Raw genomic sequence first — 17,870 nt, forward strand, 5'->3', positions numbered from 1 at the left:
ATTCATCTGCTCGAGACGGGTGGTTTCCAAGAATTAATTGTGTCTACTTGAATGATGTAGTGGTTTTTGTGTGCTTATAGTTTTCAAACATTGTAGGATCATTTACTCATAACAGTGTTGAACTCAGATCCATGTTTGAAAGTTTGAAAAATTTCGATTCCTCTAAACCTCCAGCGTTTATACTAATGTGGTTTTTTAATTTCTTTTGTTCCAGCGAGATGACGTGGAAACGTTGTTAGAAAAAAGGTAACGGGAAAAAAACTCGGAGTAAATCCATGCGCGTCATAGTATCGTCGGAAAAAAAGTGCGGATTCTGGAGGAAACAGTTACCAATTTTCCCTAGGACTGGTGCAGGGGAAGGAGGTGAGGGGAGGGCTGATTGAATTTCACGCAGAAAATACCCTCGGGAGGAACTAACGAAATTTGAATCGTCACTGGCCCTCGTCAAATCCAAGGTCTCAAATTTGTTTCGAATAAAAATGTATAAATTTCCAAACGACGAGTAAGAAACGGGTGTAATTCAAACTCCGGACTCAAATCAGTTATCGGAGAGAAGAAAAACCGTATCAAACGCTGAGGCAATTAAGCCCCCGACTGAGAAACTAGATTACTGACTGAAGAAGAAAGAGAGATAAGGTTAAATTTTGGAAACAGAGCGAAAAAGCTTATTCTCTGAGTCACAAAGGCTTTCGCCGAGGAAGCGGCTGACAAAGAAAAATACTTCAATATTTCCTCGCCTATGTTATACCCGAACGGTTTTTCCGGGGATTTTCTTACGCTGTTTTGTCGATCGTTGGTTATTGATATTGGCCGGGGAAATCTGATGAAGCCGGGATAAAGGTGCCGAGATGTACAAACTCCTGAGACGCGGCTCGGGGCGGACCTTCGCGCTCTGCGGGGTCGCCCTCTCCCTCCTTCTATGCATTTACTACGTCAGTCAGGCCCAGACCCCCCCGGCTGGTCCCACGAATGTCCTCAGCGAGGGGCTTCGCTATGACAGAAGCCCGACCTCCGTACCGCCGGACCCTAACGAGGTGCCCGACGCCAAGGTCTCCTCTGAAAGCTGCCCGGTCATCGTACCCAAGGAAACGGACATCGACACTCAGGACATATTCAAGAAATTCGACTTCCAGGTGAGAAATACACGCATCGGCTTATGCTATCCATTGTTTTCGATTCTTTTCTTATATTTTTTTGAATTAAACAAAGTGCACGAGATAAGTTAAGGTGAAACGATAACACAGGCCTGCGATGGTTTTCCCCGGACAAAACTGAGTAATAATTTCCGTAGGTATTGGTACGATTCTAGAAGACATTTTTTTTTTTAAATTCTATCACCTAAACGTTTTGAGAATTTCTTTTCCTGTTTTATTAGTTCTACTAGAGTTAACTTGCAATGTCTGTGTTAAATATATGCATTAATGGTATTTAAATATTCATCTACAATCAGTAGTTGTCGTTTATGAAAAAAATTGAACAGGAGTTTCGACGAAAGTAGAAAAAGATATCACAAGTCTTTTTGATTTATTTAGTATCTTTACGTCTTGTTTAAAACTAATGCTGTTCATTTTATAACTAAACATTCAGTTTTATATTCATTAAATTTTATTTTTTCATAAAAACCGTTAAAAAATCTGTAAATATGCGTATCTTGCATAAAAATAAATCTTGATATGCTGTAAAACTGCTAGCGGCATATTTTAATTCAGCATACTTAGAAAAAAAGCATTAATATTCAGACGGGAAAATAAAAGTTATATTTCGCAGGCCTGTGTGATCATTTCGACAGAAGCAGCTCAGCTGACTGGGTGAAATTCACTCGCGCATTTATACGAAATTTGTCACGCTTCGTTACTGGAAAATGGCCGGGGGATGCTTTCTGCCGGATGATTGCATCCTCCGTCTAGCGTCTGACGTTAGTCGAGACGTAGATCCGTCTCTACACGTAACCGTGTCTGTGTATTCGTCTCGGGGCACGCGTCTGTAGGGGTGACTTTTAGGGGCGAGTTCACTCCGGCTTTCAGAGGAATGGGATGCCGGAAGTCAACGCCCTGATTGAGGAAAAAGTCGTTGCGATACTGCTTGTTTCCAGATATATTGATTATGCATTTGTCCCTAACAAGCGTAAAAGTTGTGACAGCGGTGGGATGCTACACGAGCTTGCGAGAAGAAACGTACGCGTGATTGAACAGTGAGTTGGAATTTTTTTTAACCTCACCCAAAGCAACTTTTCCAATACGTACCTTCGCGTAGGAGGCTTTGAGTTTATTCCTATTTCATTTGAATACAAGCCTGCTGATTTTCGAAGGGCTGACAGCGGAATATTTGCTGGCGCAGGCTTGCCAAGCTCGCTTGCTTACGTACAGATGGAATCAAGAAATCCGGCAAGTATTACGCGCTCTTCGCGTGCCGCGAATCTCGAATGAATTTTGTAGAAGGTAGAAGGGCGCATCGGCAGCCTTGTTTACCATTCTTCTTTCCAAATTATATAAACTCCTCCCTGTATTACTCTAACCTTGTCAATTTACCCAAATTCTCTCCACTCGCTCTCAGATCACTTTATTTAACAATAATTGTTACAACGCAGTATTAATCGATATTATTCATTTCTTAACATTCCGACTCTAGCTAGCCACAAAAAATCTTTTCCTTTTCACAAAAATTTTTTCGCAACTAGTTCGCGATGACAAAGTTTTTATAGAATCCATTTCAGACACTCGTGTGAAACCACAAGACATTTTGTTGTGAAAATTTTCCAAAGAAAAAAAAAAAACACTACAAAAAACCGATTGGTTTCGTATCGGCTGATAATTTAGCCATTCTAATTGTTATTGCAAAACGAGTTCAGACCTATAGTCAAACTTTGCGCGAACCGTTTGTCACTGACTAATTCGTAGTCAGCCGAGTCCGTGTCTAATTAGTTGCTCGGAAATTTGTGTCGCTAGGTCGAGATGGGCGTCTTTACAAATAACTACCAGGCCGCTGACCCTAATTTGTCAAGTTTGTAGGAAAAATAGTGTGGGAGGAGATTAATTAAGCGATGTTACCGAACTCCCTTCGCTATGCCGTTAATAAACCGCGCTGAAATCGGACTTGACAGTAACGGTTCAGTGTTAAATTCAACTCATCAATCCTTACCGACATTCGCCAACACGCCCTGTCAATTCGGCTCACATCACGTTACACTTACGCGGATGATTGACGATCATTCGGTTCCAGTGCAGTTTGACACTTTGAAATGGTATTTTTACACTAGAAACTGAATTGTGAAGCTGCCTGTCACCGCGATTATAGATCGATCTCTTTTCCATTTGAGTTGCTCGTGACCAACGACCCAAACTAAGTACTCCTCATCTCAGATGTTAAAGATTCAGCTTCTGAATCCTAATACCACACCAGCCATAACGAGTGTATTGTAAAATTAGAGCCAAAATTCCGGACGAAGTAACTTTTAGAACAAGATTTCACCGTAATTCCTCCAGCTTTTATCGAAGTAAGTATTTTGTTACCGATGGTGGTCGAAGGCTGTTTGTCCGTTCTGCTCTCGACCCAGTTCTCGTGGGAAAAATCCCAGAGCGTGGAACGTTCCGGGTAACGAGTTCCACTGCACTTGAAAGCGGAACCGGTGAACCCGGTGCGATGCATCTGCCTTCGGTGAGACGAAAACGTCGCATTATCTGTGATTCAAGTGTGAAGTTTACCGCACCGCGGAGTTATCCGTTTATCTTTTGAAGAATATATACCGCCTACAAGTTTTGGTTGGGTCATGCCTTTATTCGTAATATCAACAAAATATCACGATAAATTTTACAGACAGAAATTGGAGGGCTTAATTATTAAATACTTTGATACGATCGTAAAAAATGGGCTTGAAAAGAGGGTTTGATTTAGCCGAAGGATCATGAGAGCTTTTCGGAGTGAATATTCTATGGGGTGGAGATTTGTGGAGATGGTCTGAGAAATCCCGGGTGGAAGACGATGTATTAAATATCATGCGAAAAGAAAAATAGAGGGTTTGTTCAAATCTCGGTTAAATTTCATCTTCCCGCTTCACCGAGCTTTATACTCTGCTGGTCGTCTTATTTTGCCGAAAGATTTAAAGCACCACTCACGATCGAAGATTAAGGTATAAGAGAGTGAAGCTCGCAACGATTCGCTTTTAGGAAAAACCATTATTTCGCAATGCAGGATCGTCTCAAACAGAGTAATCTATCTTTAAGAAGCTGCGTGTATTCAGTTTTTGCAAGTTAAAATCCTTTAAAGTTGTTCTAAACTTCCGAAAAAATTATTGTAATTTCAGTATTTCGTTACATTAACGTTACTAACTTCAATATGGTTAAGGTATATTATCTTTGCTGCATCTCTATACATGCTAGGGTGGTCCTTATTTGCGGTTAGAAGAAATTTTCATTGGGATGCCCCCAGATCTGTTCCAAATCATTAAAAGAACTCTGCGTAAAATTTCAAGCCTCTTCGTAAACTGGAGCACGTGTCTCTAAAGTCCGAACGTTTTAAATGTAATTTTAATACACGTAGTTTTTATAACCAGTTATTTCGTTTTTCATGACGTTGGTATACATAAATTGAGGTACCGATTTGCAATTTCGCAGAGTTGTTGCTTACAACGATAGGAACAAACCCTGAAAATATCCAAATTTTATAATTATTGGTCCCTTACACCTGTATATAATTCTAATAAAAGTGATGCTACTAAGTTTACATGTAAAAAGAAATACTCGTATAAAATATTATAAAATTATGATAAAATTTTGAAATTTTCAGGCTTCGTTCTTATCGTTATAAGCATCAACTTTTATCAACAATTTTTCCGACTCCCCCAAATAAGGAATATCCTTACACATACGTACACCTCAGAATTTGCTTGAAGAAATATCATTCGCGGAATGAGAGAAAGAGATAACCTCGCTTATCCCATCGACGAAATGGAAACGATGATGTCAAAGTTAACCTGCGTATCATTTTCACGTCGATTGTTTTCCCCGGAGCATGCGAACACGCCATTTTTATTATCATGCACGGCGATTTTGATAATTCTTACTTGCCTATGGATATCAGCCGTCGCTGCGACATTGGTGACGTCAGATGGAGCGAAGGGAGCGAAAATACGTGACGGTAAGAGTCGAGGGAGTTGGCACGTGGAGGAGGCATATCCTCTGCATAAAACTCGGGATCCTCGAGGGGTTTCTCCCGCTCTCAGGAAGTACGGAAGGATGGAAACATGACACGGAATGTTACGGTGACACGCGAATCGCGAGAACGGTGACAAGAACCACTTGCTAATGCTTTCGACTCGCGTATCGCCTTTTCTTGCCCCAGATCCAGGGATACGTTCGTTCGTACGCCGGATAGTGAAAAGGACGAAGATGAAGAACGAATGAGAAAAGAAAGACTGAGGGAAAGGCGTGCAAAACGGTTCTCCTTGTTTTACCCAGTGATGGGAAAATATACTAACTTCGCATGATTTTGCGTTGTAGTTACATACGTTTGGAACATGCGAAGTAATCAAGTTGCGCGGGTAGACGACGTGATATCTTTAAGGAACCATGCCGGTGTGATGAGTAGAAAAGTAACTGATTTTCGCCATTTTTTTTTTTTTCGATGATTGAAATAACCTGATCATTTTTATTTTTTTTAGTGGAAAATCAAAACACTCACGAAGAACGGAAAATAAATTTTTAAACTTTTATTTCTACTTTCTTCATGTTTCTCTCTATCTAATAAAAAAGTCCTGAAAAAATGAAAAAAAAGTAGAAACAGGTGAAAAATATTATAATAACAATAGTATACGCATGAAGTTGGCGGTGGAGTGAGATGCCGAAAACAAAACAAAAAGCATCTAGCAAACAAAACTTCCGTTGACACCTGTCATCGGCTGTTCATGACAGTCTTTGACAAATATCTTTATAGGGTATCTGTTTCTGACACGCAAAAAATAAACATGCAAACGAGAATTATCAAGATAATTCCCGACGGGATTTGTCTTTTTCGCGCGCTGGCGTATTGTGTATACGGCACTCAAGATCGACACGCAGAGGTGAGACTGAGTATCGTTTCAAATACATCATACTGGCAAACATGTCAGCAGAAGTAATGAAACAGAACTCGAGGAGAGTTATGTCAGAGAAGAAATAGGTTTTTTCGGATCCTGTAAATCCTTGATCCGGTTAACCACTAAGTAAGGGCCTTCCCAGTTTCTTTGTAGTTTCTGACATCGTCCTTTCAGTCTTCGAGGTTGAAAGAGCCAGACGGAATCTCCGGGATTAAATTTTATATCCCTGGCTCGAATATCATAACGAGTTTTTAATTTGTCTGAAGCCATAGAAATTCTACTTATAGCAAAGCTATGAATTTCTTCTACTATGGGGAAAATAATAACTATAGCAAAATAAGTCGCCAAATGCAATTGGAGATGCATGGCATCGGGGGTTTTGTACACGCGAGTGGATTCGTTTACGAAAACAATCCGAGCAGACCTGCATAGAGAGCCAATAGCAATGTCGGGAGTTCTCATGGTGTACACGATTGTGGTCGTGAATATTATCTAAAATAAAATTTTTAGAAAGATTATTAATCTGTATGAACAACGTTATCTTGTTATGGAGGTGTGTGTGTGTTTTTTTTTTTTTTGTGGTACCAAAATTGACGAAGGCTGCGGTTTGAACAAGTATCGAATTTAGCCTATTTCATTGACAGTTTTTGGTTCAAAAAAGATGATGTTTTAAAAAGAGAAGTTTCCGTAGCCACATATAGAATGGCGCGAAGAATATTGTGTCCAAATTTGATACGGATAGCTTGTGCAAAGCCACGTTTTGAGAAAACCGTTAAAAAAATGTAAAAAAAATAAAAAATTTATTTTCTGTTCTTCGTGAGTGTTTTGATTTGAGATATAAAAAAAATCAGATTGATTAGCGTATTTTAACCATCGAAAAAAGAATCGTTAATGTAGCAAGGAGCATGATTCAATGTTGTATTTTATACTTTAATGTGACGATTATTGAACGAGAGACGAATGATGATTAAAAATGAACTTATTCGTGATGACGTAACGTTTCCTTGGATAGAAAATATCGAAATGATAATAAAAAAAAGTTCAGCCTCCGTGCAGGCCTCATTAAATAAAACTTTTAGACCGACGTGGATTTTTCACACACACAGACACACACTTATGGATGTTAAATACTTGGGTGATAAAATAGATTTTTGTCAATTATCGTCGTACGGCACGGTGTTAACGAGAAGAGTAATTGCACTTTTTTTAACATGGAATCTATTCTCGCCTCTGTATATCGGCTAACTGCCGGCGAATCCGGTAGCTATTTGTTTGATTTTCACGCCTCCATCCCCAGCGGGGATTGTTGGCGAGCCAATTTAGACTCGACTGAGAGCTTAATGGGTAGGTATCCTCCTATTTTTTCTCTGACTCTCACACCCGATTTTCCAGGCACACACACACAGGTTTTCCTCCTAAACCACCATACTATGCACGGTGCCGGTATTACAAAACCGGTATTGTTGGTTTTTCTTTTCTTCTTTTGACTTATTCTCTTTACCTGCACGCGTTATAGCGCAATCAGTAGCCAAAGCTCCGGTCTCCTCCGCTGCGTTTTGTCCTTTTATACGTGCGTGTACGATGTCTGGACTGACAATGCGTCATATCGTTTCCCTCGTTCAAATCGTATTTGTCAGAGTGCTTCAAGGGGACGTATCAAGTGTCCCGGTCTATGGGACTCGAGAACCGTCAATTAACTGTGAGCCCAATCAAGAACGGTTAGCGCAAATCCCGCTATACTGGGCCCCCCCCCCCCCCCTGTAAAATATACAAAACAGTCGTCGCATTTTGCAATTACATTTTTGAAAATTTAATATCCCCTCGTTGAAATGGTTCGTTTGTTTTGCGGATTGCGGATCGAATCCATTGATCCTTGGTTTTTCATTTATCGATTGATCAACTTTTGTGGAATTCATAAGGAGATGTACCCGACTCGAGTTGTACCTAACACGCCCGAACACGTCATTTCAATTACCTGCCATCAATCACTCGAGAGTAAATTGCTTTCTGTATATTGCTCGAAGCGAAATTCGACCAGAATTATGCGGAGTAACTCGAAGGGTTTGGACACACAACGTGGTACGAGAACCGACCGCGTTGTACATAGAAATTTTGTGTTGCTACGATAATTTCGTTCTCGTTTGCTGTTCGGCCATTCGGTAAGGGAAATCGAAATCCATTTTGGTTATTTTTTTAATCACCGTTTGGCAGCCAAATGTGGTAGCGCAGAAATAAGTCCTGGAATTAGGTAACGAACATGTATTTCATACGTCACAGAACTACGCGGTTGACACCTAAGCCTTCTGCGAGCTTCTCTCAAACCTGGATATTCTATGTATCTTATTAAAAAAACGTATAATAAAAGTTGCGCAATTGAATAAATCATAAATGGAGTTCGATTCCGTCAATTGCGAAAATGTAAAAGAGTTTGGCAGGCCGAGTTTCTAGGTATAATACTTTCAGAAATGCCAGTAGAATACTTGAGGGACGTTTGAAAAACTGCTCGATAAGACCTGAGGAGACTTCTTATACCTCATGAATAAATGAACTAAGAAATGTCTGGCTAAATGAGTAAATGATGGGATGTTTAATATACAACTACTGAAACCCGTCAATGCTGTCCATAACTGCTTCGTCTCATAAGTTCTCACAATTACCAACTGGACATTCCGACATTCTCAACGTTGCTTCAACAACGCATTAAGGGGGGAAGGCACGGCTTGGAGGGACTAAAATCATACGTAATTTTAGGAGTTTTCTTGAGAAAATGGATACACTTGGAGCATTTTGAGTTTGAGGTTCGAGCTCGTCGTCCAAATGTTGAACATTTTCTTTTTTCAAATATATACGATTATGAACAAAAATCTTCATGTTTCGACAGAAAAATTTTACAAAAATTGGAACTGAAATCCAAAAATCTAGCAAGGAGCTCGAATCGATAAATAAGTTTTAAAGATCGTGTCAAAATTGCGAGTCGATCGGATAAAAATTGATCGAGGAATCTGCGCCACCGGATTGAAACGTGGTCGTTCACTGCTTATATGCGTCATGCCGCTATTTTCTTATTAATTTCAATGAAAAACTTCTAAAATGTTTTTGAAACTGTAAATAATAAAGCTCGCAACCTAAAATTGTTCTGCGTTTTCATTTTCTTCAAGAAATTTTTTCAAAAAATAGGTATGATTTTAGACCCTCCCTTAAAGAAGAATACTTTTGTCGGCTATATTTAGCGTTCAAGTCCATCTCCGGGAATCTTTTTACTCCAAATTATGCCCGTCGTTGGGGTCTGTCATAGACAGTAAACACCAACGTTTTTGCGAGACTATAGAGCGAACCGGTGGAACGAACCAGAGACGAGGTTAATGGAGCCGTTCAAATATTAAGGGTGGTGTCGCAGCCCATGCGGTGACGTCCGGATGGCCAGGGGGCGTGCCAATTAGGAACTCGCGAACTAGTCCTTCATCCATCCCTATAGCTTATACGATTGTAAACCGGACATCCAGGCACCGGATTACTCTCCGCCAGAGGTTTGAGTCCTGGAAGTTCGTTTAAGGACGCGTTTTTGATACTTGCATTCGTTCGATGCCTGGTTTCATTCTCGACTCTGTAGACGTGGCACTGATGTTGCGGGAGCTCTGAGGAGTCTTGCTTCCACCGTTCTTTAATGCCAGCGATTCCTCCTAAATTGCCTTTTACGACACCCCGAAGACGCCTCGCCTACGTGGTTTTATACCTACAGCCTGATGGCGGTCAGCAAGAAGTTCTAACAAACCGTACGAGCATCTTGGTACATGCTGAATATGGCTCGGACTTAAAAGATACCCGGGTTTTGTTCTCCAAATTATCGTTGCTGGGGCCAGACGGTCTTCGGCGTTCTTATGGAAGCTGAAAATCGAGAGTGGCGATATCACTATCGTTTGCACACAGTGTCCCTCAAGTGCGATACAAATTTTCGGGATAGAGGATATAAAGGTTCATCTTTACGACTGGTTACCTATCTGAGTAAAAAACATTGTGCACAATTTATAACCCACTTTTGTTGGTCAATTCTTTCTAGGAATACTTTGAAATTTTCTGCAGTAGTTCCACTTTCGATCAATAATATTAACGAAACGTATACACTGGACTATATTTTTGTCCATGCAGAAAATTTCTCAGATTTCCTTGGAAACTCCACCTTCGAATGGTTACAAGAAGCACTTTGCACGCGGTTCCAGACAGCTCGGAGAGCTGATGCGCGTCGCCGATAATTCCACTCGGGTAAAATTCTTTGACAAAAATACGTTGGATACTTCGACTTTTCTGGTACCTGCGTATCACTCGTGTCACTTACGTTATGAGTGTGTAATGTGGTAATTGTGACCTCAAGCTGCAACTGGGATTTTGCTCGATCGGTAACAGCGTCAGCGCAGGTGCAGCAGTGGATACTAGTGATCTGACGAATGTAAAATTTTAAGTATACGTGAATGCGAACGCGAATTAGAATATACATTTTCAAATCTGGCGCTATTTCTGTACGACTAAAAGTCGCCTATTTATTGACTGACAGGTAGACCATACGAGTCGCACATTAATAACGGAAACAAATTACTTTTGAGATTAGAGTGTGATTCAAACCTGAAGAAAAACTTTTATAACAAAAGTTCATAATCAAATCAATGTTTTTTCGTCTTATTTAACATTATTTTCCCAGTTTTTATAAGCAAAATATGAAGCATTTGCGACATTCACATTCGCAAAATATTCGCACGATTTTTGCGAATGCGGCCGTCAGGAAATATGCGAATATTCGTTACATCACTAGCAGATACTAAACTGCTTTACCGATGAATTTCGTCTCCCGCCGCCACAAATATCCATTATTCATCGTGCGTCCGTTGGCTAATATAAATGGGTAAAATTTCCGTTATATTTCTGCGTTGAACCAACCCCTTTTTTTGAATACACCCTCGCCGCTGCTCGTATTCTTTTCGCCCGATCTTTATTCCCCGCTCGATCTTCTCTCTGGATCGGTTCTCCGTTCGCTCCCGTTTATTGTGAAGACGTGCCATAAAAAGAAACCATTGGAAAGTAGTCCAACACCCTCGCGGATGATGGAACTCTGGATGTAGAAAACTGGAGCTGTATGATCCAGCAGATTATTTGAAAGTTTGGATTTGATACACTTTGAGAATGGTTTGATTACTAACCACGTCACAATTCTCACCATTTTTTTTTTTTTTTTTTTCTTCTTTCATCGTTCAACATTCATTTACGACGAATGAACATGCAAACCGCTCGTTTTCACGTACATCGTTATATTGTTGTTCATTGTAGTCACGATAAATATCCGTAAAAGTTTCTTCTGCTCATTCGTACCTAAAGTTAAAAACTTGGTCTGATTATCCTTGTCCGTAATCACTCCGAACTGTTTTTCGCCATTTCAGTTTTCCGCGATGGCACATAAATTCATGAGGATGAAGTTAGTAACGTTACTGTAACGATGCATGTTTAGGAAAAATCGTTACTCCGCACTAAAATTTAGTAAACCCTATAATAGATAAAATATACTGATATTTTGCAAAGCTAACTCGTTGAAAGGCATCATAAAATTTTGTGCAATAATGATTGTTTCAATGATAGTTCGTTACGTCAACGTTACTATAACTTCAGCCTCATAAGGATTCGGCATTATGCTGCACCCTGAGATGAATTTCATTTGTTATAGTAATTAGAAGAATTCAGTCAAACAGGTATCGTTAAAAAGACTGTTTGAATATTGTTGTAATTACGAAAAACGAGGTACGCGAAACCATTTTACGCTATTGTCGATCCTTTTTTGGTGATTGCAAAGGAATATCAGTTTGTTCGGTTTAATGTACTTTTTTAGTTGAATAAGGCTTTAACATCAATTTATCGTTGCACAAGCATTAAATTTTCGCAACAGTTACAAGAAAATATAGCAACAGCGATCGTAATGAGAAAGAATAGTAACGGATACTATGACTTTCCGGTAACAGTTACAAAACTAATTTTCATTTTATACCTAGAACTATATTTTTGGATCGTGGTAAAAATGAAAATAGTTTAGGACTGAGCGGTAACCGGAAATAAAAATTTCTCTCAGTGCAGCATTTTGATCAACCTTGTCTTGCGCATGTGAATTTGCCATAATATTCTATCCACGTATATAACTCGATGTTAGACATTACCTGTAATAAATTTATGGCCCGTTTTTCACAGGTAATCGTACAATATTGCTTGAAATTTAAAACTTTCATTGATCACGGATAAAACATAACTACAGGAGAAAACTTGAACAACGTGTCGACACGTTAATCGGCCTGTGCGAGTAAGTTGATCGGTATTTAGAATCCTGAACACTCTGACAAATGGATATTAACAGTTTCGAGGCACGAAAGGTTCTTGCCGATGTTTATGCAGCTTGCTTATCTACGAGGAGAAAAAGACAATGTTAACGAGAATTGAATCCATGGAACGGCACGCCAATTCATCTTATACAATAATATTATATACACAAATATAGATTTCCGTATACGAAATGATTTTCCCCTGTAATCACGGTGATGGATCGCTCTTCGTAATATAATGCGAGAATAAACTTTCACCCCGATGGAAATTCTGCGGGTGGAATGAAATTAATTGCCCATCATTTTTATCACGATATCGATCGAACTTTTTAATCCTCTGTTCTGTACTTTATTTCTTTTTTTTTTTTTTTTTTTTAGTTTTTTTCCTTGCCATTGGCTCACCCAATGGACGAGCTAATTACATGCGACTTTGACTTCGGGCGGTGCTTGAGGGATGAAGAACCCTGTGCACGGATATCGGGGTATAAAAAACAAAAACGAGGAGGAAGAAAAGAAAAAAAAAAAAATGCGGCAGCAACCGAGTGATGAATGGATTCCGTCACTTTTTGAGCGACTAGCAATTACAGCGGAGATTTTCGAAGCTTATCGAACAAAACAGAATTCACAGCATGATCAGAATTTGGAACTGAATTCACCGTTCATGTTCGGAAGGCAGATATTCACTCCACAGTTAGTCTTGCTCGGGAAGAGATTGTGAATTATGCACGATGAGAGGTAGATTTTACATATTTGAGATAAGCGAAGTTAGTTCTTGCGTGACGAAATTTTCATTTCAAGAGCTGTTGGAGGGCGAAAATCTGGAAATATCTATAAATAAATGCGACGTGCGTAACATTTGGAAAAAGTTTCAGGCATTCTTACCTTCGTTGGATTTTGGTACTAATTTGACGGACGCTAGACAATGTTGTCATAATATTACAGACAGTTTCGACGATTTAACGTGAAAAATATCTAGCCTGGAATTAGATGGTGCCCGTTCCACGTAAATCGTGTGGCCTCCTTTTTTCGTCCCGTTATTACGGTCACAAATTGCAGGTACCTCATATGTTACTCGACCACGCTGTCGGATAGAAATTGTTTTATTTTTATCTCGCTACGCATAGAATCGTATGGGAAGCACAAAATTGGAAGCCTGCCTATAATGTAGTTCACAATAGGTGAATGCTTGTGATTAGAAATGAAATCATTGAAATAGATCCGCATCGAAATAACATGATTCATTATACATGTACAAAATGCTCCCTTCATTATCTTCGCCCCCTTCCCTGGCACGAATTTTGAGCAATGATGCCCAGGTAGAATCCTGATAAAGAATAACTCGAATCACACTCTACAATATCGTTTTGCAAAAAAAAAAAAAAAAATTTACAACCGTCTGATACAATTTTCGATTTCCAATTTATTGTATCTGTTAAAACGAACATTTGCTGGTAAATGTTTCATTTTACTCATGACTGTTATACAAATACCTCCGTTTTGCAGGTAATGTTCGGTAATGGGAAAAAGTGACTAATGCATGCGACCCGCCTCTATCTTGTTTTCTGTCGTCCGTCGAGCATAAAATGATGGGGGGGACTAAAAGGTGGATGAAACGCGAAGCAAAAACAAGTAGGAACTGAAATATTGTCTTGATATGAAAATTTAATATCGGAGAACTTATCGCGAGAGAGGGACTGAGTTCTGTCACGCCAGTCTCTGCGTTCGTATGGACATGACGTATACTGCATGCATACATACATGTGTGCACACTCTCCACCCAGGACCATGTACCCTGTGCACATTCGCATCGAATTACGGCCACCCTCCGTACCCATGCAGACCCCCACCTCGCATACATATTCATGTAGGTATACGTGTACATCATCTTCGTATATAAGCTGGTAAATAGGTGTAACTACCTGCGCCTATAGACGTGAGTGATATAAGCTATGAGCATGATCCTGTCTTCTTACTCGTAAAATAACCTCTCTTGGTTTCGTTCTATGCTGAGGTGGATTTTTTTTAATCTTAAAAACTCTGTACGTCGTTGATTGTTCATTTATAAATGCAGCGGTATCGTCGGTTACTGACAACGAATTCCAGAAAGTCTAACCGCTGGCTTATTCGTATGTTGAGACCGTTCCGACATGTAAACAATTCGGAATTGAGTCTAATTAGCAAACACGGAGTCTGTACCATTCAGCTTCGTTATTACATTCTTATTATTACGACCTCTAATTTTTTAATAAATATCAAGGTACTCCAGTCTCGAGGTGAATAGGTAGGCACTTAACGTGATTCCTTTCGTAGGATAGAAATCTGTAGAATATGAGTAGCTGGGAGAGTGTAATGAGGTACTTGAGTATATCTGTCACAGCGGATTGCATTTTCTTAATTAGTTTTTCTTTCCACTTTGCTCTGGTATACATTGTTTAACAAAAGCAGACACGGGTCGACGTTTGAATTATGGTACAATTAAGAAATCTTACAGAGGATTATGCGGCGTAGACGTCGCTCGCTGAATGTCGTCGAGTAGGATTTTTCTTTCAAGTGAATTCATTCTATCGTTGGAAACAAACAGCCGTGAGCATGAGACGATCACTCGCTTTTGTACCTTCGCTTGGTTTTCGTTCTTCTAACAACCTGCATCTGCCTTTCACCTTCCAGGTTCAATCCTTTTCCCGCATTCATCGCTGACCAGACACCCGCTTTGAACCTGAATTCTGTGAATTTTAGTTTCGAACCGTATCTGGCAGACTTCTGTGATTCCTTAGATTCAAGTGGTGAGGTTATACGATTCTAAAGTAAATTGATTTCTGGTATAAAAGCAACACTGAAGTTGCCGAGAGAGCAAGTTGATTACGAATCCGTTGCTTGAATGGTTCTTCAGCTTTCGAGAGGCTGCAGACGAAAATTGAAATCATTCGTCCTCGAGGACGCTGGGTGAAAGATTGAACCACGCTTTTACGCGGGACTACACGATGGTCTACTTAGAAACCGACTGAAACTCTCCGGAAAATCCTAGCCATCGGGACGCGTATTTGCAGCAACACAATATGTGGCCTAATGGATAGTCGATATTCAAATGCACACGATCCTACCATCGTCCGGCCTTTGCGTGTTCTGATACGGTAATACACTGTAGGTGTGCCTACACATGTGCCTATGCAGGATGGCGCTGGTTGTTACCCAGTTACGTATCCGGCATGTACCTACCCCTGTGTACAATACACCGGCAAGGAGGACTTCCGGGGACGTTCAGAACAGCCTAGTTCCTCTTACTCAACACCGGAAAGTGTACAAAATTTGAACCAGGATCGTCGTTCGAGTCCAAGTTGTACAGCCGAAGCCAGTCAATTGAGGTACAGTGTCGCCGTTACGGAATATTGAGACCCTGAACCCATTGAATGGTTCATACGGCTTCGCTTGCTCAACGTGACGAGTTTCGTAGATGCTTTTGGGTACTTGTTATTAACGTGAAGTACAGACTAAGTACATAGTGCCGTTTAGTACTCACCATTCGTAAACGCGGAGCGCAGAATGAAGAAGCTCGTTTGTCTCGGAGTACTTTCGTTTCCAGGTAAAATGCAAGTCGTGATGCGATTGCGGTGCTGATCATTTGAAAGAGAGAAACCAGAAGCATGACCTACAGTTTTAGAAGAAATTGAGTATGGACGAGGGACACTCGAAGAGACAAAAATGATGATGTGAAAAAAACGCGTTTGTATTTTCTGGTGTTTCACGGTGCAGACTTCGAGGAAAGAACCGAATTACGGTGTTGTGAATGGATGAGTTCATACAATGCGAATACACATTTTTGAATCCGACGCCATTTCTCTACGGCTAAAAATCGACCATTGACTGACAGGAACACCATGTAAGTCGCACGCACGCATTAAACACCGCTTACATCTTATTTCGAAAATTGTTGAGCTGATCCGAACAAAGCCGATTGTTTGTTTGATTATTTAACGACAAATTGATAACGAAAACAAATTAATTTTGAGGTTAGAGTGTGATTCAAACATGAAGACTTATATTCGGCTCATCTAATATTATTTTCATCATTTTTATAAGCAAAATATGAAGCATTTGTGACACTCACATGCGCAAAATGTTGGCACGATTTTTGCGATTGCGGATGCGAATTACTGTCACGTGATTCGTTGAGGTGGGGATATAATGGCGATTGGGGGTTAGAAATTGAGAACGGATCCGGAAGTAGGAAACGCCACAAGGTCTGCACATAGAGTAGCAGCCGCTAGCTTCTCGGATAATTCCAGATCGCTGAAATGGCGAGTACATATTCGGCTGCATTTTCGTCCTTAAATACCTTACGGGTTGTTTGTTTCAACTTGGTGTATCCAACCCAACGGCCCGCACATCCGAAACCTGACAGAGTGGGATAAAGTGCCACGCTGTTATAGACCCTGGAACAAAGGACCACAATTGTTCACCACCGTCTGTCGATCATTCACCTCAACAAGTTCCCTTGCATGACACTCTCTCTCGTGTGTGTGTGTGCCCACATTTTTCTTTCGCCTTCCTTACTTACTCTGCTCTCGAAGAGTCTCGGCACTATGTCGCAGGAAGTAAAGCGACAGGTCTCGAACACTGTTGGCACCAACCTGTCGAGCCTACTTGTCATACTTAATTTCATTCACACTTGGAGACATGTTTCTAGTGCCTGTCAGTCCGGATCCTTGAAACACTTTCACTGCCAATATGTTAATTTTACAATAATTGAGCTGTAATTACTGTCCTATAGTCGTGTATGATAAACTCACGTACTCATATCATCGACATCTATTTTTCTTTCGTAGAAGTCTATCCGTTTAAGCCTTACCGTCACTCATCCGTTCATTTTCTCTCTGCTCTAATATCGAGTTGATTTCTTTCCAATCCTTCAATCCTCCTTGACCCATTCACCGACGAATTCCGTTGTTCATTGATTGGGTAAAATACATTAGTTCGTCATTATAATTTATACATTCATTTTTCTGCTCGAACTGTTACCTCCACATACCCATTCTGTCTTCATCACCAAACTACGTTACCTTGCGATTTTCCTCAACAGGTTCTTTACTCTGTTCCCGATCGAAAACTTCCATTCAGCTGCGTCTTCTCCACACTTTCGCTTGCGACCGAATACTTGAAACACCATGTCGAATGCATTTGCTTCACACGACTGGTCGACAAAACGGAAATAGCGGATCACCGAGAGTACCAGAAGTGAGTGAGTAGCCTCACCCGGAGGAACCGATCGATTAGGGACACGCTGTCGGTGATACCTGTCTCTCTATCCAGCACCCATCTGCATAACCCTCTCCACATCCACTCTGCCTCTCTGGCTCTTTCTATGGTCAGCTCATCAATCGAGCTTCCGTGAGCCCATCTATCAGCCGCCCGTCGAGGTGGGGCCATTCATCGTGGCAGGGTGGGAACAGGCC

At 40.5% G+C, this 17,870-nt stretch overlaps 1 protein-coding gene across 4 annotated transcripts in view; it reads left to right on the top strand.

The window, feature by feature from the left end:
• alpha-Man-IIb (alpha-Mannosidase class II b) overlaps positions 1-17,870 on the top strand; it is an 83,460-nt gene that overhangs the window by 33,133 nt on the left and 32,457 nt on the right. For all 4 annotated transcript variants that reach the window (XM_069135102.1, XM_046621645.2, XM_069135101.1 and 1 more), the window contains one exon: positions 215-1,133. In XM_069135102.1, the coding sequence (XP_068991203.1) occupies positions 849-1,133 (285 nt within the window). In that variant the 5' untranslated portion in view covers positions 215-848. The remainder of the gene's footprint in view (positions 1-214; positions 1,134-17,870) is intronic.

This window comes from Neodiprion pinetum, chromosome 4 (genome assembly GCF_021155775.2).
Source record: "Neodiprion pinetum isolate iyNeoPine1 chromosome 4, iyNeoPine1.2, whole genome shotgun sequence".
NCBI lineage: Eukaryota > Metazoa > Arthropoda > Insecta > Hymenoptera > Diprionidae > Neodiprion > Neodiprion pinetum.